Source organism: Bactrocera neohumeralis, chromosome 6 (genome assembly GCF_024586455.1).
Source record: "Bactrocera neohumeralis isolate Rockhampton chromosome 6, APGP_CSIRO_Bneo_wtdbg2-racon-allhic-juicebox.fasta_v2, whole genome shotgun sequence".
NCBI classification, from domain to species: Eukaryota; Metazoa; Arthropoda; class Insecta; order Diptera; family Tephritidae; genus Bactrocera; species Bactrocera neohumeralis.
Window position 1 is genome coordinate 37,251,038 of NC_065923.1, and position 27,373 is coordinate 37,278,410.

General features: G+C 38.5%; 1 protein-coding gene across 1 annotated transcript; it reads left to right on the forward strand.

Annotated features, from left to right (window-relative positions):
* The first annotated feature begins 246 nt into the window (after window positions 1-246).
* On the forward strand, window positions 247-24,216 carry LOC126761912 (uncharacterized). Its single transcript, XM_050478347.1, has 19 exons — window positions 247-449; window positions 533-609; window positions 935-1,009; window positions 4,558-4,749; window positions 4,838-5,032; window positions 5,111-5,385; window positions 5,550-5,704; window positions 5,824-5,986; window positions 7,500-7,589; window positions 9,362-9,440; window positions 16,004-16,154; window positions 16,648-16,781; window positions 16,834-16,902; window positions 20,015-20,206; window positions 20,629-20,823; window positions 22,720-22,991; window positions 23,067-23,221; window positions 23,324-23,576; window positions 23,977-24,216. The coding sequence occupies exons 1-19, from the start codon at window positions 349-351 to the stop codon at window positions 24,097-24,099; spliced, it is 2,946 nt and encodes a 981-aa protein (XP_050334304.1). The 5' UTR covers window positions 247-348; the 3' UTR covers window positions 24,100-24,216.
* Window positions 24,217-27,373: the final 3,157 nt, after the last annotated feature.

Below are 27,373 nucleotides of genomic sequence, written 5' to 3' on the forward strand. Positions count from 1 at the left end.
TAATTCCGTATCTTAACGAGTTTCTGCTGTTAAAAATAACAAAGCTATTAAGTGCAGCCTTATTGCCTGCAGGTACAACAACAGCGTTTTGTAATTGCATTTGAATATGCGTCGCAGCGAAGAGTGGGCGTCGTCACATGTCAGCTTAAATATTTAATTTGCAACAATGTTGTAAATGTCCGTGTACCGGCGAGTAAAGCGCTTTTTCACACGCAGTCAGTAGTGAATGAAATTCGGCAACGGATTGTTGCATATGTGTAGGCGCGCACATATTTATTCGCCGGCAGAAATCATCAAGTGCCCACGCTCGTAAATCTTTAATTAAACGTTGAAAATTTGCAATTCGACATGAAGGTGGCGGCAAACGTCACGAAAAATTGGCTGCAACGTCAGCAAGTGCGCTTACAGAATATCAAAGTGTGGCAGCGTAGTCGCAAAGTGGGCAGCGGGTAGGCAGTGATCTTTAACGCGCGATTATATTTCATATTTCATGCCGGTATTATCATTTTTGCTTACTTATTTCTCAATGCAGTTTGCTTGAACTGAAAGAATGGAGTGCTAAGCCAAAATCGGCAAAACAGCGTAAAAGACAGATTGGCATGGTGCGAGGTGAGCTTGAGTTCAAATAAAAAAGTAAAATTATTTCACTTTTATCAACAACATGTTTTTAACATTTCGCGCATTTAGTTATTTCTTATTTTGTATACAACCTTAGTATCAACTGCTTTTCGTGAAAATTTGCTTTTAATACTAAATGCCAGTGATTACATATGCATATCTGAATATACCAGCATAGGTACACAATTGCAGCGAATCAATTAACAGTTTGTGCCAATATTCATAAAATATTTTCATTAGAGTGACAGAATTGTCATGTTGCAGCATTTAAAAATGTCAGCCAATTTTTATTTCATACCATTTTTTTTGCTTGCAGTACGAAATTTATTTCGGCGTGGTACAAAAAAAGATTATGAACATTCGGGCAGTTTTTTAGAGGCCATTGGCCCAGGTAAGTTTTATGTAGAGAAAAAACCAACTCGATTTATATTATAACAAAATTAATATTTTATACGTAAATCAATACACCGAGGCTTTATGTACATAAATCTTTATACATATATAAAAAGACGTGTCACGTTGTTTGTCCGCGTTGGACTCCTAAACTACTGAACCGATTTTAGTAAAAATTAGCACACTATGTACAGTTTGAACCAACTTAGCAGATGGGTCAAACCACGTCAACTCATCCATGGAAATTTCGTAAAATCACCGATTTTGAAAATTAGTAGTTCATTAGGAGCGGTACCAGACGCATACCCAGTGATATAAGTAAATATTTCGTCAAAATTCTGTTTTTTTCTTATAGTCACACTGGCCTACAAAAAAAATCACTCATACGCACTGGCATACACTAAGTAATGTAAGCTTGTATGGTACTGTCCTGCATGAGGTCCGCCGTTTCAAATATTGGCTTCTAGCAATTTATGTGAATAAACCAATTACACTGGCCTACAAAAAAAATTTTTTGGTTTGGTGCAGCTCTGTGCGCATCAGTAGTCGGTATAGTAGGGAGTATGTATAGACCACATTCCAGCTACTAAATGTTTTTTCTTATTTCTTATGAACAAGAGCAGGTATGGAAAATGTGACTTCGTTTACTCGTACCAACTCACAAAATACATCCAAAATCAGGTATGAAATCTTAGGCACCAAAATGAGTGTAGGCCAGTGTTATTGAAGGTTGAAATTTAGAGCAGGGTAAAATTGTAAAATTATTTGGTCTTAAACTACTGGCAATAAATCAATGAAATTTTCTGAAGTCAAAGAAAAATATTCGTGTTATATTATAGATATTTTTTCACGATCTATTTGTTTAAATAATAATATTTTACATAATTTTTTGTTAAACAATTGAAATTTTTCGTGTGTTCTTCACTCTGAAAAAAACTGAAAAATATGTGACACAACGCGGAAAATATTCACCTTTAATAATCTGCAAAAAAATTTTTGTTCATTCATACCATTCCAAAGATATTGAATTTTTTGTCCACCTACCGCTCTTAAAACGTATGGCACATCCATCGTTGCGCAATGCGCTTATGCTTTTCTTGCAGCACAGATGTTGAGAGCTTACGACCGCACTGCGCTTATCGGTCAATAAAGCAATGAATGCCATTGATCAACCACCAGATTTGGCTAGATGTGACGTTTTCCTTCACCCAAAACTGAAATTGCCGCTACGTGGAACCCGTTTTCAGTCAATCGAAGATATAAAACAAAATTCGTTGAAGGTGTTGAAAGCCATCTCAAAAAGTGCTTATGAAAAGTGTTTCGTGGATTAGAAGAATCGTTGGTGTAAGTGTATTACATCAGGTGGAGATTACTTTGAAGGCAATAAAATAAATTTTGATGAATAATTAAATATTTTGTGTTATGTTAACAAGTTTCGGGTACTTCTTATTCACAATGTATATGCAAAATAATTCAAATGTCTTTAAATCATTAAAGGCAATTTGTTCATTTTATGACAAGAATAGATAGCATACTTTGTACCATACATAGGACTTACGATATATGAATTTCGATATGTTTATGTATTTAAAAGTAAAAGTAGTTTTGCTGGTTCTACCTTCTGAAAGCGGACCATGAGTGAAAAATTATGACTGACCTTAAGCTCTCTTGATGGTCAATCTGACAACTTATACTTTATCCCTCAGCAATGGCTCGACCGCATTCAACCCAATTTATACATACAAGTAATATTATATGAACATTCTTGTTGCAAGGTTTCAAAATTATTGAAATTAAACCACAACCAAACTTTTTCATATACTTCTTCTTTTTCTTTGGCCCTAAAACCATAGGTCAGAATACAAAACTTTGCCAGTTGCCTCTATCCTTTGCGAGGATGCGCCATTTGTATGTCCCAAGAGCTGACAGGTCGCTATTTACCTTGGTCCTTTTATTGGTTGCGTGGACGCTCTTGCTTTCGTAGTCCATCATTGGACATCGAATTAATATCCATTTTTCGCTGAGGTATCATTTTCCATGCGGGTGTTATAGCCTAATCAGCGTATTCGTTTTAGATTTGAATGAATTTTGGGTGCTTTTGGATTTTTATGCATTTAACTTTCATGTCGCTGTAGAGCTCATACAGTTCGTGGTTCCTTCTTCATCGATATTTATCACTCACGCGGACGGTTCAAAGACCTTGCGAATAACAGTTCTCTCGAATGCTCCAATGCCGGGAATAATGGGAGACCTCTGTAACGTAATTTTTGTTCGTCGCAAGAGGAATCGGCTTCTCAGTAGCTTACCAAATGAAGACAGTGATTATTTGGAATTTATATACCTTATATTGGTTAAGATGTCCGAAATTTTTTTTAGTGTTAAATATTAATAAATTTGTTCATCTATCCCCATATCCCTAAGATAATGACTAGATTTATTGCTCCGGAGTGCATTTTCCCTCAGAAAAACTCTGATAGCAGAGCCTTGAGCTCACTAGCCGTGCATTCAGCCTTGGTGAACGAATCACAGTCAACTGTAAAGCTGACAAGCTGATAAGGAAAGGCACTCTCGCCCCGTTATCAGTAGAATGGAAACGGATCGGCGCACTCCTCTCCTCGTGTGTTCTACTACTGGATTAGTTGAGTTTCGCGGAAACTTGACTAGTGTTGGGCTACCACCTGTTCTGTCGCAAGATCCTTCTGTAAAAAGTAATATTTACATCACTTTGGAGAACGTTCCAAACTTTTAGTCTGGATACTAAAGTTCGGAAGGCTTAGATCTCGAACTAAGTCATTAAGTTCACCCTGTGAAAATAGATGCGGCACTGTTGAACATCCTGGTAAATCAAATAAAGAATCGGTTGTCATTTCCTTGAATCACTTCCAAGAGCTAGTCGATTCTAGTTCTTCATCGAGACTCCAAGATTCTGGTGCTTTTGGAATAGAAAGTTGTTCCCTGGATGTTTAACTGGTCTTAAAGCTGATGGTAAATTGCAGTACTTAACCGTATGTTTAGACTTCGGTCCAATACCTTTAATAATCGTGTGTTCTACTACTGGATTAGTTGAGTTTTGCGGAAACTTGACTAGGGCTGGGCTACCATCGGTTCTGTCGCAAGATCCTTTTGGTCCCAGATCGATCGTAAGTGAGCCAGTTATCGCTTTGCCCTTGGTAAGGCTAGCCTCTAATTAGATGTGCGGGTTCTAACTTCAAATGCTCTATCGGCGTCCATGCTCTAAGGAACTGCAAGGTAGAAGAGAGATCGAAACATCTCAGCACTTACTTTTAAATTTTTCCACAAATGCGAGATCGAGGCTTAAACACTTGGGAGCACACTTTCAGATATATCGCCGAACTGGTGGGAATGAGTTCAATTTTTATGGCTTCACAAAGGACTGCATATAGTAGTCCAAGTGTAATCTCTGGATTAGCCATCATATCTAACCTAACCTAACATAGATCAACTAATACATATGTGGCCTCGATAAGGTCATCCCATGTGTTGCGAAATTTGAAGTTTCGTTTTCAAATCTAAGTTTTTTCTCAGTTTTGCTGCTAGCTCAGTTCTTCGCCTTGATGCCTGTTTGTGGCATATTATCGAAAACTGCTTCGGAGGTGTATTTTTCGTGGAAATCTGTGCGCACATGCTACGCAATGCTGGTGATTTTTTGCCTTGGACCGGCCAGCCTGTGCACCATCGCCTTTGCTTTTCGCGAAAGATTTAACTTCGATACAGTGGGTAAGTTCACAGCATAAACGTTAGTTTTCTTATAAAGCCCCTAACTTATATATTAATTAATAAATTTTTGCTTTGTTTTTGTTTGCAGAAGCGATCGTCTTTTATGTTTCAATATTTCTAATAGCAATGGCATTTTTTCAATTGGCCCGCAAGTGGCCGGCGTTAATGGTGCAGTGGGAGAGTATTGAGTCCAAGTTGCCGCCGCTGAAAACGGAAATGCAGAGAGCAGCATTGGCCCATCGCATAAAAATGATCACTCTGGTGGCGACTATGTGCTCCATGGGTGAGTGTAATCTGCAGCTACCTCCGCGAGAGTGTTAAGCGATTGCTTTCATTTCATTATTTCACTTTCGCTGTGCAGTGGAACACTTGCTTAGCATGTTGGGCATTATCTATTATGTGAATGGGTGTCCCACAATACCAGGGCACCCTATCCGGAGTTTTCTATATACCAACTGGTCGCAGTATTTCTACTTCTTTGATTACACCGATTGGGCGGGCATCTTCGGCAAAGTGTTGAATGTGTTATCGACGTTCGCATGGAATTTCAATGACATATTCGTGATGGCAGTGAGCGTGGCGCTCTCTGCACGTTTCCGCCAACTTAACGAGCATATGTTGCGCGTAGCTAAGCGGGTAAGCTGACCATTATTTGTGGCTCTTTTTGTTGTTATTAAATGTTTTAGTCTTCACATTCTGTTTTGCGACACATCGTATACTATATTCTTCATTTGTGTGTTGTCTAGGTTTGATATACTTATTAAGAAAATATTAACGGCGGCTCGCTCATTTCTTTTCAGCCAACGAGCGAGAAATTCTGGATTGAAAATCGCATAAACTACCGTAATTTGTGTAAATTATGTGAAGCAACTGATGACACGATTTCGATAATCACACTGCTGTGTTTCTCTAATAACTTGTTTTTCATCTGTGGTAAAATTCTTAAGAGTCTACAGTGAGTTTTGAAAACATACTCTTTTGTATTCTACTATTTTTCTTTACCACAAGTTTCGTTACTGACACGTTTTCTGGTCAAAAGTTTTAACTTATAACAGTATTTAATTTTCTTTTTAGAAAGAAGCCATCTTTTTCACATACAATGTACTTTTGGTTCTCTTTGGGCTTCCTCTTGATGCGCACCTTAATGTTGTCGTTATATAGTGCTGAAATTAATGATGAATCAAAACGGCCGCTGGTAGTATTTCGGAGTGTGCCAAGTGTGTCCTGGTGCCGTGAGGTAAGTGTTCGCCTTTTAATTCGTTTGCAAATCGCTTATATTATGGCATAAAGCTTGGGTTCGTATATTAGCAATTAAATATTAAGGAACATGGATGAGGTGAAGGTACATCTCATTCAATCTTGGGTTTTAGTTAGTCCTAACGGTCAAAAAACTAGTGTATATATTTAACAGCTGTCGGATCATTAGTTGGAGATTGGTCATAATGCGAGTTATCCTGCCTAGTTGAGCTCCTATAGACTGTAAAGGTTCTCTGTTGGCCATTCTGATGGAGTGGCGGCGCAGTGCGCGAACTAGGTGGAGACTGCACAGCCGTAGAGGCTAAGGTCGCAGTAGTGTGTTGGCAGCATGGAGCCACGTAACTCGTGGTACACTTCCTGTGTGCTTTAAGACTTGAGCAGGTCTTAAGATGACTCCGTGCTAAAGCATGTATTACACCTAACTGAGGTGGAGTTTGAATGAAGCCATTTGGTGTAGACGCAGCAGAAGAAATCCTCCGAGGCCGGGTTGAACTCAATGCCAGCACGAGCCAGGAGGATACGGAGCAACCTTTCGGCAAGGCGTTGCTCCAGTGATCCAGATCTAAACGGGGTTAGATCTCTGAAAGTACAGCCCTTGGGTCAATTCCGTTAATATAGAACCGGATGTTGTGGGAATTGATAATCGGGCAATGTAATCGATGACATGTGCTCAAACGTAAACGGCTATCATTTCGGCCTTTCTGGCTTCTTCTCTCCCACTATATCCACAACGACCTAATTCACAAACTGGACGAATGAGTACAAACACGACCTTTATATCGCAGTCGACGGCATTAAGAATCCGACTCACACGATTACTGCTTGTTGTTGACAACATACAAGGCAATCGGCCGGCCGGTTTTCAAATAGTGAGAGGCAGACGAAGAAGCTACAAACATGTCAGACCACTGCATTCCGGACTACGACAGGATGTCTCTTGATGTCTCCTCTCCATGCAATTTCTGTTAAGGTCATCCCTGCAGTCACCTGCTTGGAGCGGAACCACCTCCCGGAGTATGTAGAGATCATTTCTCAATTACGTCTACGTCATCTGACAAATGTGTGGTCTTAAAAAACTCCAGAAGAGTGAGTTAATGTTTTACGAATACTACGGGTATAACAAAATGCAGAATTTATATTGAGCAATAATCTTAAAGTGAATTTAGAAAGGATAAAGCTATTTATTTAAAAGAATACTCCCGGAGACAAAAATCAACTTGTATTATCCCTTTCGTTTCAGTCACTCTCCTATTTTATGTTTAGTATTGCTGAAGAAGTTTCTTTTACTAACTTCATGTATTTAGTAGCTAAAAGAAATTTGCATAGGTTTATTACAAAAATGAGGTTCTGGCTTTGATATAGCCTATTGAAAAATATTCATATATATGTACATAACAACATTGATACGTATTTATTATTTTATTTTCTCAATTTCTATTGCGGAATACCCATACTCACGTTGCGGTGCCACTTACTTCCACATATGCTGGCAGCTTAAACGCTTCTCGGAAGAAGTGACCACAGATGTTGTTGCGTTGTCAGGCATGAAATTCTTTCATCTTACCCGTGGTCTTGTGCTTACGGTAAGTAAAACGTATGAATGTTTGTATTTATTTGCATATGTATGTTAAACTGTTCATTTGATGTGAAAGCAATATAAAAAGGTGATCCATTTCGAGGTCCCCTACCTTTTCAAAGAAAAAACACAGAAACTTAATATTTAATGGGTAGTGTTTATTATCATTCGAAAGAACATTCTATCGCATTTTGGCTGTGTCTCAGATGCTCCAATCGTTGAGTTCAATTTTCGATAAGTCATTTGAGGATTTCGAATGTTAACTAGCGAATGAAGCGCGTGATGTTTTGCTCCAAGGCCTGAATCGATGAGGGATATTCCGCATAGACTTTAGACTTTACATATCCCTACAGGAAAAAGCTTAGCGGCGTGATATCAACGATCTTTGTGGCCAATCGATCAGCCAAAAACGTAAAATTGTCTGTTCACCGAAGTGTTCTCTCAATAAATCCATTGACTGATGTGATGTGTGGGAAGTGGCGCCGTCTTGTTGAAACCAAATGTCGCGAGCTTCAAATAGTCAGTTATCATGGTGCAATAGCGGTCGCCATTGACGGTTACGTTCTCAGCCGCATCATTTTTGAAGAAATATAAACCGATGATTCCACTGGGCCACAAACTACACCAAACCGTTGTTTTTTTCTGGATGAAATGGCAGCTCTTGAGTCTTTTCAGGTTGCTCTTCGTCCTAAATTCGTCAATTCTGCTCGTTTATACACCCATTTAGCCGGAAATGGGCCTCATCGATCGAGCTGATCAAAATTTTGCTAGTAAACGTCGGATATTCTTGGAACTTTTTAAGACTCCTTGGATTGAAGAGATGTCAAACAATCCCGAACAAAAATAATATGAGAGCTTGATACGACTCACGCGTGATCTGTCAAAAAATACTATTGGAAAAAGTATCTCTACTTGGATTACCCGTTATTAAAACCTGTGATTAGCAATCACATTTGGAATTCCATATAGATAGCTTTAAATTGATCATTTAGAGACATATGTCATCATTTGAATAAGACATTGAATATAAATCACTCAAATCCCCGCTACGTTGAGAATAGCGATTCTTTTGAAGTCATATGCACGAAAGTCTATAACATCGTATCTTACTTATGGGTGATAAATTTGGCAGTTTTATAAAATTCTAACTGGTCGGCCAGACAGAGATCAATGATCTGAAAAAAGTCGGCTGTAAAAATGTAAGATGGCTGTCGGAGATATCCTTGTTTTCTGGATATATACAGGTAAAATATGGTTATTTTTACATAAAGTCGATGACATGGTATTGATCAAGATAAAGAACTGTCTACGTGTACGTAATTACGTCCATGTGGAATAAAAAGGAAGAAGATATCAACTACAATGTTCTAATATCGTGTTGATTTTTAAAATAAGGTCTGTGGTAACCCTATACTTCGATAAGGCGACGTGTATTGAATAAGCATTTGTGCGACACCAAGGTCAGATTTGTCAAGTGAAGGTCTCGGGAGGTCTTTAAGAATTATTATGTACCACTGTATTTAAAAATTTACATATGCTTAGGCATCACTCGTCAACCGTACTAGCTTTGTGAAATATCTCTTATATCCGTAAAATAATAAACTTACCCAATATTGCAATCATATTTCTCTTTCTTACAATTCTATTCTATTTTTATTAACTATTTTATTTTGTCTGAATATTTATATAGTCTATTCCAGCATTTACTTTCAGATATCTATATATGTATGTAGATTCGTATGTTATACCATTTCATCACTTCATTTCTGTATTTTATAGGTAGCCGGCAGCATTGTGACCTACGAATTGGTTTTATTGCAATTCAATAAGGAGGGTAAAGTGAACGACTGTTATGAAGGCTGAGCGTTTATGGGGCGTAGTAGATGTATTGTGAGCATGTGTTTGTTTGAAATATATTGTGAAACAGTAATAAAAGGGTGTTTCAATAAGGGTAAAGGGCGAGCATGATTGATAATTAACCGATAAATGCATAGCGCAAAAATCGGGTCATCCGTAGTCCGTGTATTCGAAAGAGCTTTTATTGATTCGTATTTTGTCAATAGATGTCGTTGCAGTCATTGCATCTTCAGTGCTACCAATTACATTGTGTCACACCCTATAGTGTTGGAAAGGTGAGATTTTAAGCTTCATTTAACAACAAAAAATTAAATTCGGGGAAGTTGGAAAAAAACAGTTGTTCAAAAATGAGTGAAGATAATGCAGAAATTCGCTATATTTTGAAATTTTTGTATAAAAAGGGAAGAACGCCACTCAAGCCACTAATGACATTTGTGAAGTTTACGGAGACGATGCTGTATCAGTTCGTGTAGCACAACAATGGTTCGCTCGCTTCCGTTCTGGAAATTTCGATGTGAAAGATGCATCTCGCTCTGGTCGACCTATCGTTGAAAAAGTCGATGAAATTATGGAAAATATTGATCAGGACCGTCACATAAGCAGCCATCAAATGGTTTTGAACCATTTAAAAAGGCTGGCTACAAAAAGAAGCTCGATGTTTGGGTACCACATGAATTGTCTGTGAAAAATTTAATGGACCGAATTAACATCTGCGATTCTTTGCTGAAACGAAATGAAATCGAACCATTTCTGAAGCAAGGGGTAACCGAAGACGAAAAGTGGGTCAAATACGACAATAATGTGCGAAAAAGTTTATGGTCCAAGCGTGGTGAAGCTAAACAAATGGTCGCAAAGCCAGGATTGACGCCCCGAAAGGTTATGCTGAATGTTTGGTGGGATTGGAAAGGAATCATCACTATGAACTGCTCCAGCCTGCTCGAACGATTGATTCCACATTTTACTGTCAACAACTGATGAGATTGAGGTAAGCAATCTAAAAAAATGCATCAGGAAAACGCTAGACTACACACATCTTTGATGACGCGGCAGAAACTGGGAGAGATTGGCTGGGAAGTTTTGATGCATTCACCATATAGCCCTGATCTTGCACCATCGAACTTCCATTTGTTTCGGTCAATTCTCTTAATGCAGTAAAGTTTGCTTCAAGAGAAGCCTGTGAAAATTACTTGTCGCAGTTTTTCGCCAAGAAACCACAAAAGTTTAATACTGATGGAATAATGTCTCTAGTGAAAAAATGGTGAAAAGTGGTCGACTAAAATGGTACATATTTGGTTCATTAAAGTTCATTCGAAATAAAAAAAATAAAAAAAAAAATCGGAGCTAATTTTCCTTTCACAAGTGCATTTCTTTTAGTAACTATGTGTTCAGTTTGTATGGAAGCTATATACTATAGTAATCCGATCTGAACAATTTCTTCGTATATTACATTATTGTCTTAGAAAATAACCTGTGCCAACTTTTGTGAAGATACATTGTCAAATGTGAAAGTTTTCCATACAAGAACTTGATTCCGATGTTTCAGTTTGTATGGCAGCTATACGTTATAGTGGTCCGATATCGGCAGTTCCGACAAATGAGCAGCTTCTTAAAGAGAAAATGACATTTGCAAAATTTCAAAACGATATCTTAAAAACTGAGGGACTAGTTCGTATATATACAAACAGACGGACATGGCTAAATCGACTCAGCTCAACATACTGATCATTTATATAAATATTTTATAGGGTCTCCGATGCTTCTTTCTGGGTGTTACAAACTTCGTGTTCAGGCTATAATGAGTTGAAGTTTGATTAGAAAAACGAAAAGACATTTTCGACTAGCCAATATATAGATTAACACACAGGCTTTTCTTCTTAATAGTAGCTCATTTAGATTCTCAATATTTAGGGATCGTAGAAAAGCGTAAAAGAGACAATGTGCTCGCTTTGCGACTTTAGGGATTACATGGGATTCCTTGGGTAAAACTCAGCATTTTTTCAAACAATTTTTTCTCATATAAAAGTGAAATATTTAATTAGAATTTTTTATTGTTACAACATTCACTATTAAAAGAGAAATTCTGAAATTTTTTGGAAAAAAGTATTTCTCGGCCATTACGATGCCATTTCCGGCGGCTCCTAAGCGAAAAAATACATGTTTTACTTAAAACATTAACTTAAAACCTAGAACAAGTTCTCAAGGCTGTATCTCCGAAACTATTATTCGGATCAACTTCAAAATTAAGGACAATATTTTAGTGGTACTATAAAATTTAATAAAACAATAAAGAATAATTCGATTAATAAGGGCTCCAAAGGCTCTCCTCCTCTTTCTATTTCGTTTTCCAGGCGTTCTGACACCATTGCTTGGTAGATATTGAAGTACCTTGTATTTCAATTCCAATCGGAGTCTTGGGATTTTGTTGCGCTTTTGAAGATGAATGAAAGTGCGACAACCCCTCATAATGCTGTGAATACTTTAAGCATAGGCTGCTTCATACCCTAGAAATGTAGAGTGCCGATTTTTTAAACTATTTTGCTGAGGTCTTCGTCTCTAGGAAAGAAACCCAGTGTAAGTTTTTTGCTGTGGATCTACATGGTTTGATATCACCCTACCTATGTCGTGTTTCAAGAATCGTCCCAGGCTAGTTATCGCGAAAGAAATTTCCAATTTCTCAAACCACTTTGAGGTCTGAAATATTGATTTGAACAGTTAGTGAGAGTTTCAGAGTCTTTTGCTTTCAGTTATAATTTGAGCATCTCTTAAAAATAGCTCAACAGATGAGCAAATCTTATCTCCCAGCAAGGTTGAAATAAACCCACATAACACAGGTGAGTATGCACTGTTAAATATAATATATATGTAGTACGTAATAAAGGAATTGAAAATGGATATCGTGAGGAGGAAGAAAAATATATATGCACATTTATATTTAAATATATGTGTTTATTTTTGAATGTATTTGTGTATTACATAATTGCAGTATGCAGAAATGCGAATTGTGTTTGGTCTTAATTAAAGTTGTAGTAAATTTGTAATTAAAATTCCATTGAAGAGGGTGCACCAACAACTACAAGATAATAAAGAAGGTTGCTGCCCCGAGGTAAATCGAAAGAAATGAGTTTTGTGTAACTGAAAGGAGCAAAGTTATTTGCATTGTAAGACATTTTGTCATTTCCTTGCTTGCATAAGAGTCTGCTTTTATAATGAGGATTACTTTGTGGAAGATTTAAACTCCACTGATTTGTAAGGTATGGCAAAAGATAAGCTAATATGAAGTTGTGGGCAATGAAAGAAAGAATGTTGTAAGCTTCAGATTTTGGTTGGAGCGATTTGAATTAAATAAATTATTTATTATCAAGAAGCTCCATCTGCTTATTTATCGAAACCGCTGATATCGGACTATACGATATAGTCTGGTTGAGCCCAATCAAGTCATTGCATGGAAAACTTTTTTATTTGGGAACGTATCTTCATAAAATTTAGCATGGATTATACCCCAAGGCAACGGTATAATCTCCTTGTGAAAACAATATTAAATGCCATAAATCTGTGGGACATATCGTGCGGACTAAACTTAAATGCTAGCAAGACAGAGCTGATATTGCTCACTAGGAAACATTGAGTTCTAGAAATTGTGCCACCTTTATTAAATGGTAAAATGCTCGCAATAGAAGATTTGGAATCTATGTGGGAAGCTAATTTTAGATAAGAAGCTGTCATAGAAAACAAACCTAGACGTTAGAGTAATGAAAGTCGTTTATGACTTACGGTATATACATAGGTATGGTGGCCTTATGAAAAGGATACAAAGAGCAGCTAGTATTTGGAACAGTGGAGCTCTTTGAACAACGCTAAGCCAGGTTCTTAACGTCATTTTACACTTACTGCCAACAGACTTACTTTGCAAACAGCTGGTAGCGAATTGAGCGTTTAGACTTGGGGTATGCTACCTATTAGTCATCAGTCACAAGGGGCATGATATGGGACTTGTTAAGTTCTCGTTTGTACCAATTGCCACGGATCTTCGACATCCTATTGAATTGAATTTAAATTTGATCCTCAATATTGCCTTCCCTTCTAGAGAAAGGCATCTATATGGATGGGCTTAAACTAGATAATCGAGTGGAGGTGTTGTCTTTTCAGCAGATAGATACCAAACTCGCCTTCCGCCTACCAGACGACCATAGTGTAATCCAAGCGAAGATCACGGCAATTAAAGAAAATCTTTTCCTTCTGCCAGTAGTCCAGGAACGCCATATAGTGGTTTCTAGAAACTGTGAGGAGATAGAAGAAGAGGAGACTATAAAACATCTTATTATTTATTACAAAGTTCTGCCAACACTTGAAATTCATCTCTCAGCTCGGATTCTTGCAAATTTTGAGAGCAATAGGTCAATTGAAAAAAAAAAAATCACACTTTCTTATTCAGCACAGTTCCCTCCGAAGTCATACACTGATTACACCGATCTTTCAACTTTTCGACGCCATTGTTGTAATACGATTTGTCCTTTGCTTCAAAGTAGCCATCAGTTTTGGCGATCTCCACTTCATTTCACGAAAGCGAGCATCCTTTTGACATCTGAGATCAGCAAATAGGCGCTGGGAGCCAGATCTAGAGAAAATGGTGGATGTGGAAGCAATTCGAACCCCAATTTCTGCATTTTGACTACCGTTTTTAATGAATTTTGACACAGCACATTGTCTTGCTGAAACAGCACTTTCTTTTTCTTCAAGTGCGACCGTTTTTCGGCGATTTCGTCTATTAAACGGTTCAATATGTAATAGCCGCTGTTGATAGTCCTTAATTTTTCACGACAGTCATTAAAAATCATGCCATGCACATCCCAAAATACAGACGCAATAACCTTACCAGTGAAATGATGGATCCATATTTCATCCGTTGTTATATATCGGGATTATTACGTTTGAACGTCTCAAAACACTGCTAAGAATCATAAAGTCGTCATGGTTTTTGGTCAACAGTGAGCTCGCTCATCACCTACTTTGCACAGAACTTTCTCGTACAAAAATATTCGTGAATGATATGATGTACATGTTCAGTTGATATCTTTAGAGTGTTTCATTGAATTTCAATTTACGTTCATTAAAAATCATTTTGTGCAATTTTTTGATGTTTTCGTCGGTAACCATTTTTTTGGGCGTCCCCTGCTTTCACTGTCTTCGGTGCTAATTTCACCACGTCTAAACTTCCAATCCTTGTTGGTTGATTTCCCTGAGGCAGTGTCCGGAAACTCATCATCGAGCCGTGTTTTTGCTTCAACTGTATTTTTCCATTCCAAAAGCAATATTTTATTAACCCGCGAAATTCCTTTTTAATCATTTTTTTTATAACAACAAAAGTTGCTTAAGGGGGAATTAAAAGCTGATTTAAAAGCTTCAAAAAATCGATTTTTGTTTGCTTAAATCTCTGTAAAAATAATCTAAGAATATGTCCTCAAAGTTTTAGATGGGAATTTGAAATATTTTCGAAGCTAGAAGGAAAATAGTGACCGAGCGTCTAGCAGATATATGAGCGATTGGGCAGAAAGCGAAAACTTTGACGCGCGATTTCTCGGTTTTTCATTTTTAAGATTTTTCTTAATTGGCGGACAAGATAGAAAACAAATTAAACGTCGTATTGGGGCAAAGTTTTTTATGTTTGGCATTAAATTATCTTCTATTTAAACTAAAAAAAACTAAGAAAAGTCAAGTTGAACATATTTTTAAACAACATAAAGTACAATTTTTGGTCAAAAACCATGTTTGTTTTTTCAATATTTAAAAAATTTCTAACTACTATCTAAAATTTCTTAACTAGAAGATAAATAATTAAAAAATATAAATCTTCTCGAATTTTTTGTTTCCGATAGAAATTGCGACCTGCATCCTGCCCGATTTCGTATCCAAACAATTTGTGAATGATGTTCAAATATATAACTATAAACCCAAGAAATTTTGCTTTAATCACTTATTTCTTTTCCTCCCAAAAAATCCTTAAAAAAATCGATTTTTTGAAGCCTCTAAAGCAGGCTCCCTTCGTAACTCAAAATCATATAATTCATCACAAACTAATGATCTGACAGCAGTCAAATTTATACACGCGCCTTCTAAAAGTTACGGCTAACTAAAAAGGTTTTATTTTTATTTTTAGTAGCGCCATCTATGTATGTGAGACTCTTCAGTTGACCTGGTGTAAAATGTTCTGTTTCATCCGAATTTAGCTTTTCCTTACTTGCTATGATAATCTTTTTTTTTTTGGCATTGCAAAATTGCTCAGACAGCTATTAACTGTATGGACACTGATAAATTTACTTCGCATGCAGATTGTGGGAAATGCGCCAGGTGCCGCAATCATAAGCAAATCTACACGCATTACACATACATAGATCGCGTGTGATAATCAAAGGTACCGGCTTGCAAGTAAATAATGCTAATCAGGACTGCAACGGGTGTGGAGCACTGTCAGTTGAGTGTGCCACGCCACTCATGTTGCAACGAGTCGCATTTGAAGCTACAACAATTTCGCGGCAATTCGATTTTCCGCCAAAATAACTCATCTGTGAAGTAATGTTATGAAGTTCGCATTTAAAATCGGGTGGAAAATCGGTAACGTAGCCGCTGATGCGCGCTTACGTGTACAACAACAACAAGATGCACGCAAGAATCGACGATTGTGGCGGCGTCAATGCGAGCGCGGTATACGTCGGCTTAGGTGAGTTGCTCATAAGTGTTCATGTAAATAAGGCGTGTATGTGAAGTTAGAAATGGTGAACCTTCGAAAAATAATTCAAACTAGTTAGAGAGGGCGGTACACTTGTTTATAAATATATGTAGAGTGAACCATATTTGTGCCTTTTAATTTTAAATTTTAAAAAGTATTCTTGATTTTGCTTAAAAGATCTGGTCATAAAACTTGAACGGTACTTCCGAAAACAGTCCAATGTTTCCAAATGAGAGTTTCAAACTGGCCGACTATAAAACTGAGACAGCTAGTAGCATTACAAGGGAACTTGTTGCTTAAGATATTTTTTGGATCAACATTATTTTAAGTCGGCAATATCACCAAAATTTTTCAAACGTGAAGCACCACATTTCGTCTCGCAGTTGTACTCTACTGAATTTTTCTTAAACCTCTGTAATACTAAAGATGCTAGTTTGTGAGTCACCCCATTTCATATATTTATCAAATTATGTGTAATTTGCAGCCAAAATGGGTGTAATGCTGCCACGACATATGGACCGCAGAAACCGAACCACAAATCTACCCTAATTAGACGTACCTGCACGGAGTTTGCTGCTCAAAGGGAACTGATGCAACTGCAAATAGACAAACCACCAAGTAAGTGACTAATTAACACCATTACCATTGTTAACTTACAAATTTATGTCAGAAGTTTTGGCCAAGTCGGTGAAGGAAGATTTTCAACACGATGGCAGCTTTCATCAGGCTGTCGGTAAAGGTGAGTCAAATACACACGTGACACTTAACCTACAATATACATACACATGTAGGTGATTTATAAATCTTTAAATTAAGGTTATCTGCCTGCAGCATGTGTATAGAGTTGGTGTTATTTACTACAATTTGGTGTGGTAACACCACTCTTCTTTTTTACTGACGTGGACAATGCTTACTCGTTTATAGCAGAGTTAACACCGCGGCAAAAAGGCGGTTCCTTTTCCTACTGTTGCAAGCGGATTTAAACGAACGACGAAGAGATGGTGTGTGTCGATCTTCCTTTTACGGGTCTTTTAAAAGGATTTTGAGCATGGTGAAAATCTGGTCGATAGTAGATTTTCCAGGTCTAAAACCACACTGATAAGGTTCAATCACTCTGTTGAGAGTGGGCTTCAAATTGTTCACACACTACGCTCGATAAGACCTTATAAGTAATATTAAGGAGGCTTATCCCAAGGGCGCAGATAGTGAGGTCTCCCTTTTTCTGGACTGCGTAGAGCACAGTTAGATTAAAATCGCATCGTCATTTTATCCGACCATATCTTGCTAAGAAGCTGATGCATGGCATCTTGTTAGTTTTTCGCCGCCGTATTTGATTTGCTCGGTCGGTATTCCATTGGCTCATGCTTTTTGTTGTACTTCAGGCGAGTAATTGTTATTCGAACCTAATCATAGTCGTACAATGGAACATGGAACTCTGAACATAAGTCACTAGATCACCGCTTTGGGACCTGCAAGTCTCGTTAATCGCCGCATCTTTCAGTAAAGTTTATGAGCATTACTCCTGTCGGCTAACTTCTCAAGCGTCTCGCTTGCGTCTTGAACTTTTTCATCCCGCTCGTGTTGTGGTCGACCGCAACATTACGAAGTAGGCTGTCTGCTTTCTCTCCACTGCGACACGACAGTCCAGCTGGTGTTTCGACTTTTACAGAAACCAATGGTTTGGCTTGTAGCTGTAATGAAAATGAAATGTTGTCCCACTGTTCCCTTATACCGAGCTGCTGATGAGTGCTCTCAGAGGGTAGGAGTGCAAGTGGAGTAGAAAACCCGTTCGCTGTCGGTTGAGATAGTAGCTTATCGACATCGTACTTTCGCTATATTTATTGACGAGCGTACTTTGCCGTATTGAGGCCATGTTAGGTTCTCGGAGCGTACGCTCGTCAAGGACACTGGCACAATTTTTACATCGTGGCTTATAAAAGGCATCTTGGTATAATCGTCCTGCTCTTCCGTCGGGACATGGGTGCAAATAAGTGTTGTGGTGAAAAATTTTACTCTCATGCGGATTGTGATTTGACACTCATCCACCGGTGTGAAGGTTCTTACTCGACGAGTGAGTACTTCTCCCACCACGAGTCCTCCACCGAATTTTCGAATCTTTATTTGACCGCTCTAGTCGCCTCCGTCCTTGTCCTGACTAACGCATTTCTTGCACGGAGGTAATATTAGCCTTTACTTTTAGGAGGACATCAAGTAGTCGGGTATCGGCACCTTCCCAACATAGGGCCTAGAGTTAGACTTCAGCGAATTCTTAAACCGAATATGTCGGAGTGCCCCCACTAAAGCATTCTCTCTTTTGGCCAGGCTCCACACGGGTTTGCTACTTTATCTTACACAAGTAACTGCTTACCCAGAATCATAAGCAGACCCCATTACATCCCTACCATTAAAAGTAAAAATTTGATACTGCTGTCTGATATCGCCTGAATCTCAGAAAGTTCAAGGCAGAAGTCAACTTTATTTGAGGACAAAGCTATTACTGAACTTGACTTGGATCTGTAAGCGTTCGGTATATAGTATACGCAAACTAATCGTTGTTAAAATATCTATTTGAAATATTGAACACGTCGTTTTCTCTTCAATAAGCTGTTTATTTGGCGAAGCACCGATATGGACCATTATAGCAACCACTATTATTTTACAGTTGGCAACAGCTGTAAGTTAGGTTACGTTAAACTGGATCGCTGTCACGCCATACATAAATGCTGGTTCTTAAGATTTAATTATAGGTGCCATAACCACATAAAACTACCGATCGAACCAAGTTTATGGATAACACTGTTTCCAATAAGTGGTGCTTTATCATAGCGGCATAGAACTTAACCATACCTATTATTTGAAGTTTGGTTATGGGTAGCGTTATGGTTCAGTTTAATTTGAACTAAAGATTTTTTTTTGATACTTCATCTGCGATGCTACTATACATCTAAGATGAGTTCTAGACAAGGCTGGAAAGAAGCATAAGAGATGTTCTTGTGTGTTTTTCTCATGTCCACTTCCCTGTACTTTTTCCATGTATCGTCGTTACTAATGCCCATCCGGGTCGCGTGTGATGCCACTAACTTGTGACCTGTCATTAGGCCAGCAACCGTGAAGTTCTTTCGAGACCGTGTGTAAAACCGTCGTAAAAACCATGCGTGTTTATTTCGAGGCCCTTGCACATGATCTTGACGATCCTGCATGTCCCTAAGGCATTCCATATCAAACTGATCTATCTGTCAGCCCTTTTGGAAATTTTATTCTGCATCGTTTTTATTGACTCACGTATCTCCTTTACTGATTCGATAGTCAGACAGTTAACAGTAAAGTTTACTATAATATGATAATTTGTGGACCTTATAAGATAAGCTTTTGTGGCTTAAAAAACAAAGGATCTAGAAACAGACGTGTCAAGAAGATCAGTCCTATCCCTTCCGATTTCTAGCTATCTTTTACTAATTTGTCAACTATTTGCGTCATTTTGGTAGAACCTTACCTACATATGGCTTTATAAAGTACCTTTGAATGAAAAGCTGCAATGTCACTAACCCCAATATAGAGTATGCCATAAATTAACACTCTATATAAAATTGTTGTCGTCAAACTCTCTTCCACTGAATTATTCAATATCTTTTTTCGGTGGACATAATCTTTTATAATCAGAATTCAATATCACATATAACGTAGAGCACAAAAACTCTAACACATAATAAAGTCTGTGGTTCCAAGTTTCACATATTGACTCTTAAGATTTTACAACAACACCAAATATTAATAAGTAATTGCACATTGTCCTCCACTAATCAACATTTTTCTTTTGTGACATTTTCATTCTCCCGCCGTTGATCAACCAGTGCTGCTCTTCGCCGAGTTCTTCGCCATAATGCCGGTCAAGGGAGTCACTGCGGCCCACCCACGGCAGTTGTCGTTTTCATGGACAAATATCCGGACCTTATATTGTTTGTTGTTCATAACAACGACAACAATTGATTTGGGATTGGCAATGAACAAAGTGCTTCACAAACCAATCAACTTCGACAGTGTTGGTAAGTCGCGAGAACTTGAGCGCATAAATGCAGAGAATTGCATACAGAGCTCTGGGTGTAATCACCGAGGCAACTTAATCACAGTCACGGTAGAAAATGTGAAAATCCAAGTCCTCACATGCACATAAATTGAGCTTTGCCTTTGACACTTAGACGGCTATCATTTTAATGTTTCGCTTTATTGTTTTTCTTGTTTAAGTCACACAGGAAAAATACAAAGCCAAACATACAATTTTGCTTTAATGAAATTGCATGGTAACCTCTTTATTACATAAACATTTATCTCTGTCATGTCTGCATCATTCCTCAATCGTTCACCGGCCTTCATTCGGCGCCGTTCGTTTTGTGACCTGGATCGCCTACAATGATGCTTGCTCTCTTACTCACACACCAACTCGTACATACATTTGGTAATTGTGCAGAGCCGATGATATTTCGTCTGTCCATTATTGTGGTTTGCATCAGTGCCATCGTATTGGCGCGCAAATGGCCGGCATTGATGCTGGATTGGTACGAAATCGAGTGCGACTTGCCGGAGTATTTAACGCAAATGGAGAAAGGACGTCTGGCGTACAGGATTAAAATGGTGACAGTTGTGGCCATGACGTTGTCACTTGGTAAGTTGGATGATCATTTGACATGACATAGAGTACATATGGTAGAGGGGGTAGGTGCAAATGAAGGAGTAAGGGATGAGAGCGTGTCATATCTGTTTTGAAACCGCTTAAAATTAGCAGTCAGACAATCAAGATATGCCTAAGTTCGAGAAGAAAGGAAGAATAGATTATATTCGAGGTTTTGATGTATATTTTTCAATCAGAAACGTAAGGAACAACTAAGGACGGGGTTAATCGAACTTTTTATCCTCCCGCAATTTTTAAGGCTAAAAGCCGAGGAATTACTTACAGATGTTGGAAAGCTTTATCAAGGCTTCAATCGCCTTAGAATTATCTGCATAGTCAAGTGATTTTACATAAACACGCACCATATAGTCCAAATCTTGTGATTGCTTTTGGAGGCCAAGCGATAAGTACAGGACGAGAGATAATCCACTTCCTTCTTTGTTGGCACCAAATGTCGTCCATTTCAACATCATCTCAGTCTGCTTCGAAAAAGTCATAAATTATGGCTTTGTAGCATTTCCCTTTGTTTGCAACATTATGACCGGCTTCATTTTTAAAGAAATATGGACCAATGAGTCCTTCTACCCATAGATCAAACCATATAGTATCTTATGGATAATCATTACTTCAAACGCAACAATTTTATTTATTTAACTAACAAATTTTTTTTATGACATCGAGATTAGTGGAAATCTCGTTTTGAGTCCATTCACCGTACGTGCGACGCGCTTGATGAACGTTCGGTATTATCTTTTGCAAGAGTTGGATTTCTTAAGCCCGCAAACCAGGATCCTTTCGCAAAATTTTCCATTATATGGATGGGCATAGTTCCAATTGTTGGTTGAAATCTTTCAAGCCATCTTTGATACTCACTGCAGCAATCGGGTCTTCGGTGTGCCATCTCTGAAGATGCGCATTATTTAATAGAAAAACCTTGTAAGTGGAAATGGGTAATTTGGCGAGGCACATAAAATCGTTAATGGGAAACATAGAAAGGGGCAAGAGTCAAGCATTGACCTGTCTCACGTTGTTTAGAAATGTGGCAGAAACGCTATTCCGAAGCCACAGATGTAGTACATACAAGTAAATAATCTCGAAGTGCTACAAGCTGCTGAACGGTTCGGTAATTCCAAAGCACCAGGCCTGGATGGAATCCCGAACAGGACTCTGAAGCTCGTAGTAAAGTACAACGTAAAACCATTTATGGAGCTATTTGCACGATGTCTACGATAAGGGATTTTCCCCAAGATATGGAAAATGCTATTACACAAGGTAAACAAAGCTGCAGAGGAACCGAGTTCCTACTACGCACTATACAATATCGACGCTTGAAAGGTTTATGAGACAGGCAGTTACCTAGATTTAAAAACATCTACCCACGCTGATCACTCAACTCCAAACTTTTCTCCGCAATTAGTTTAATATATAGTTTTAGGTAGACTTGTAGTTTTAGATTAGAGTGTACGAAATGTAATAGGATCTTTCTGTTATCTACACAACTTTTGTACACAAACTCGTAACAGACGAAGTAATAATCATTATGGCTTAAGCCACCTCTAAAGAAGGGTTGCAGAAGAGCTTTCCGTCTGTAACGCGCCTCGCATTCGAGCTCACTGTTGTGTTTCTAAATTGTGCTCGCTATTTTTTTGTTAGCCATCAGGAGCTAAGCATGGACAGATTTCATAAGTTCTAGACTACAATAAACTTTATATAGAATTTTAATTTCCGAATCCTTTGTCGATTCTGTTTTTCAACATGTTTGCAAACGCTCATCAAAAAACCAATCCTCATGGGACCCCGGAAAGTTTTGAACCAATATTTTAAAGATTTTTCAATTTGTGATGATGTGATGAAATATGATTTTCTTGAAATTTCTTTTTTTATTTTCAGCCGAACACTTGCTGAATATCTTATCCAACATACACTATTCCAATTATTGTCCGCAGACCGAGGACCCAATTGAAAACTATTTTATTCTGACCAATCAGCATTTATTTATGATTTTCTCCTACTCCGTACCGCTGGCTATTTGGGGCAAAGTGCAGAACATACTCTGCACCTTCATCTGGAATTATATGGACGTTTTCGTGATGATTGTTAGCATCGGTTTGGCAGCGAAATTTAGACAGCTCAACGATAACTTATTCAAGTTCAAGGGCATGGTGAGCTTACGTTACACACTTTCAAATATCGCCTTACATTTTTAATTGCTTTCTATGGCCGACTGACCGACACAGCGTATGCCTGAGATGTACTGGTCGACGCGCCGCAAACAATACCGGAACTTGTGCGAGCTCTGCACACGCATTGACGGCGCCATTTCGCTCATCACGATGATATCCTTTTCGAATAATTTGTATTTCATTTGTGTGCAACTGCTGCGTAGTCTTAAGTGAGTTTACACATGCCTCGGTAATGGTGTATAATTTCGTTCGCCTGGTGAATAATAGCTGGCAATTTAATGTCTCGTCTGGTTTTCTCTCACTCATTGTAGCAAAATGCCATCGCTTGCCCATGTCGCGTACTTTTACTTCTCGTTTTTCTTCCTTATCGGCCGCACGTTGGCCGTCTCATTGTATTCGGCCAGCATCAATGATGAGTCACGGAAGCCGTTGCGCGTGCTACGCTGCGTGCCGAAGGAGTCCTGGTGCACTGAGGTGAAACGTTTCTCGGAGGATATTAGCACCGATTTGGTTGCATTAAGTGGCATGAAATTCTTTTATCTCACACGGAAATTGGTGCTGAGCGTAAGTACTGTACAGCCTTGCATTTCCCCGGTGGTTTGTCCATGAGCAGCCACGTGTGCTGGCACTTCGGCGCTTATTCGCCTATTCATTACTTCTGCACTCACGCTTTGTTTCTGTCCATGGCCTACGTGGCATGGCACGCCATGCGGACTATGGTCCTTCGACCAGCTTTGCTTTGTTGTGTGTTGAACGTTACTTACTTCCTTTCTGTGCAATCTGATTTCTGATTTCCGTTTACACGCTTTTTGTTGTCTATCCTTAAATTGACCTCCCTTTTGTCAAACACGAGTATCACTTTACCATATCCAAGCTAAATAATTAATAGTCTGCTTTCCTGGTTGTGTGTGATTCTGGTTTTCTTGTCTTCTGCTTTCTGTTATTGTCTGTTCAATGTTATTAGGTTGCTGGAACTATAGTGACATATGAGCTGGTGCTTATACAATTTCATCAGGATAGCAAACTTGCAGAATGTGTTAGCAGCATACGTACACTGTCGTCTCCAGGCAACAACAGTTTGCATTGAACTTAAATAAGTAGGTGGAATGCAATTAATTGTTGTACAGATCAGATATAATATCAATTTTGTAAGACGAATAGATTTTCTGTATTAATCATAAAAATAATAATGTAAAAAATCTGATGTATTAGTTTGTTTAAAATATTATTGAAGCATAATTCCGTAACTGTAAGTTATATCAATTCAAGGGATAAGTCTAATAACGAGCACTAACTTCTGCTGGGGTAATTAATGAAGGTATATCCATTTTGAGGTTTCTTTCTTTTTTAAACAAACAACACAGAAACTTCAAATTTATTAGTGAATTTTTATCATCATTCGAAAGAACATTGTTTGTATTCTCTTATTATCTCTTTAAAATGTTGGCCACGGCTACGTGTTAGATGGTCCATCCATTGAGTCCAATTTTCGATAACTTATTCGAGCATTTCGACTGGTAACTGGCGAATGAGATGCGTAATGTTTTGCTCCAAGGCCTGAATCGAAGCGGGATTGTCCGCATAGACTTTAGACTTTACATAGTCTAACGGTGTGATATCACACGATCTTGGTGGCCAATCGATCGACCCAAAACGTGAAATTATCTGCTCACCGAAGTGTTCTCTCAATAAATTCCATTGATTGATGGGATGTGTGGGAAGTGGCGCGGTCTTGTTGAAACCAAATGTTGCCGAGATTACGAGCTTCAATTTCAACCATCTATTATTAATGGTTACGTTCTCACCGACATCATTTTTGAAGAAATATGGACCGATGACTCCACCGACCCACAAACCACACCAAACCGTTGTTTTTTCTGGATGGTATGGCAGCTCTTGAATCTCTTCAGGTTGTTCTTTCATCCTAAATGCGCACTTTTGCTTGTTTACATACCCATTTCATCGCTGAACAAAATTTGGCTTGAAAACGTCGGATTTCCTTGGATTTTTTCATCGTAGATGCCTCTGGACCATATAGCAGGTTTGGAATCATGAAGGACTTATAGAGTTTGCTCTTTGTTCGTCGAAGAAGGACTTTACTTTTCAATTGCTACTCAGTCCGAAGTAGCGGGTGTTGGAAAGAGTTGGATTTCGAGGCTGAAATTGTTGTTGATGTTAGTGATGATTTCAAGATAGACGACATCGAAATTATGACTATCAACAGTGACGTGGGAGCTAAGTCACGAATGCGAAGACTGTTTGTTTGTTGACATATCTCCTTCCGTTTTATCCTCGTTCATAACCAGACCCATACGCTTCGATTCCTTTTCCAGTCTGGAAAATAGCAGAACTAATGCCGCGGTTATTGAGGCCAATGATACCAATACTTAGATATCAGAAAAGATCAAAGAATATAATTTAACTTTTGGAAAAATGGACTAAAGAACTAACTGCTTTTGTTCCAAATAACTAAAATACACAGTCGGCTGACACGCATTAAATGAAATTAAAAATCTCACATGCTACTTTTTTGTCATTATAACATTGATGTACGAGGTGTGTTCAAAAAGTATCGCGAATTTTGTGTTTTTTCAAAAATTATTTATTTATTCATGAATATCTATTTTGTCCCCTTCAAAGTAATCCCCATGAGATATTATACACTTGTGCCAACGGTTTTTTCAATCTTCGAAGCACTTCAAAAAAATCATTTTTTTTTATCTTCTTCAGCTCTTCCTTCGATGCCGTCTTTATCTCGTCAAAAGAAGCGTAACGTCGTCCTTTCATGGACCTCTTCAGTTTAGGGAACAGGAAAAAGTCACAGGGGGCCAGATCTGGGGAATACGGTATCTGCGGCATCATTAGTGTGTTGTTTTTGGCCAAAAGGTCGCGCACAAGCAACGCTGGGGCGTTATCGAGGCGCAAAAGCCAATTTTTGTTCTTCCACAAATCCGGGCGTTTGCAGGTCGATATGTTTAGGTCCTCAGCAACTTCTCTAACGGTGATTCGACGATTGGCCAATACCATTTTCTCCACTTCATTAATTTTTTGTCTGTTGTTGAAGTGCTCGGGCGTCCGGCACGCTCTTCGTCGTTCACATCTTCTCGGCCTTCCGAGAACATTTTGTACCACCGATAAACGTTGCTTCGGTTCAAGGTAGCTTCTCCGTATGCCACAGTCAACATTCGTTTACAGGTTCCTTGATTCATTTTTTTTGAATAGGTAAAAATCGAAGACGATCCAAAACACGTGCAAGCAAAGCAGCTGTCAACAATTAAATGAACATTCAAAATAGCCGAGCTTGTCGGCATAAGTGAGAGACATGAGTACCAACATAACGCCACAAAAAATTCGAAATTCGAATATACGTAACCCGCGAAAATTCAAAATTCGCGATACTTTTTGAACACACCTCGTATGCATGTCAGCCACCAACAGCTTTAAACTAAAATAATTGATTACAGCCTAAACATTTTGCAAGCCTCGCATATATCGGGTGATTTTTTAAGAGCTTGATAACTTTTTTTAAAAAAAAAACGCATAAAATTTGCAAAATCTCATCGGTTCTTTATTTGAAACGTTAGATTGGTTCATGACATTTACTTTTTGAAGATAATTTCATTTAAATGTTGACCGCGGCTGCGTCTTAGGTGGTCCATTCGGAAAGTCCAATTTTGGGCAACTTTTTCGAGCATTTCGGCCGGAATAGCCCGAATTTCTTCGGAAATGTTGTCTTCCAAAGCTGGAATAGTTGCTGGCTTATTTCTGTAGACTTTAGACTTGACGTAGCCCCACAAAAAATAGTCTAAAGGCGTTAAATCGCATGATCTTGGTGGCCAACTTACGGGTCCATTTCTTGAGATGAATTGTTCTCCGAAGTTTTCCCCTCAAAATGGCCATAGAATCGCGAGCTGTGTGGCATGTAGCGCCATCTTGTTGAAACCACATGTCAACCAAGTTCAGTTCTTCCATTTTTGGCAACAAAAAGTTTGTTAGCATCGAACGATAGCGATCGCCATTCACCGTAACGTTGCGTCCAACAGCATCTTTGAAAAAATACGGTCCAATGATTCCACCAGCGTACAAACCACACCAAACAGTGCATTTTTCGGGATGCATGGGCAGTTCTTGAACGGCTTCTGGTTGCTCTTCACCCCAAATGCGGCAATTTTGCTTATTTACGTAGCCATTCAACCAGAAATGAGCCTCATCGCTGAACAAAATTTGTCGATAAAAAAGCGGATTTTCTGCCAACTTTTCTAGGGCCCATTCACTGAAAATTCGACGTTGGGGCAGATCGTTCGGCTTCAGTTCTTGCACGAGCTGTATTTTATACGGGTTTACACCAAGATCTTTGCGTA

What these genes read in the sequence shown, in the direction of transcription:
- LOC126761912 (XM_050478347.1), top strand. Translation starts at nt 349, where the DNA reads ATGAAGGTGGCGGCAAACGTCACGAAAAATTGGCTGCAACGTCAGCAA. An exon ending in GCAAATAGACAAACCACCAA is followed by an intron (nt 16,782 to 16,833) that starts GTAAGTGACTAA and finishes AATTTATGTCAG; the next exon opens with AAGTTTTGGCCAAGTCGGTG. An exon ending in CACGGAAATTGGTGCTGAGC is followed by an intron (nt 23,577 to 23,976) that starts GTAAGTACTGTA and finishes CAATGTTATTAG; the next exon opens with GTTGCTGGAACTATAGTGAC.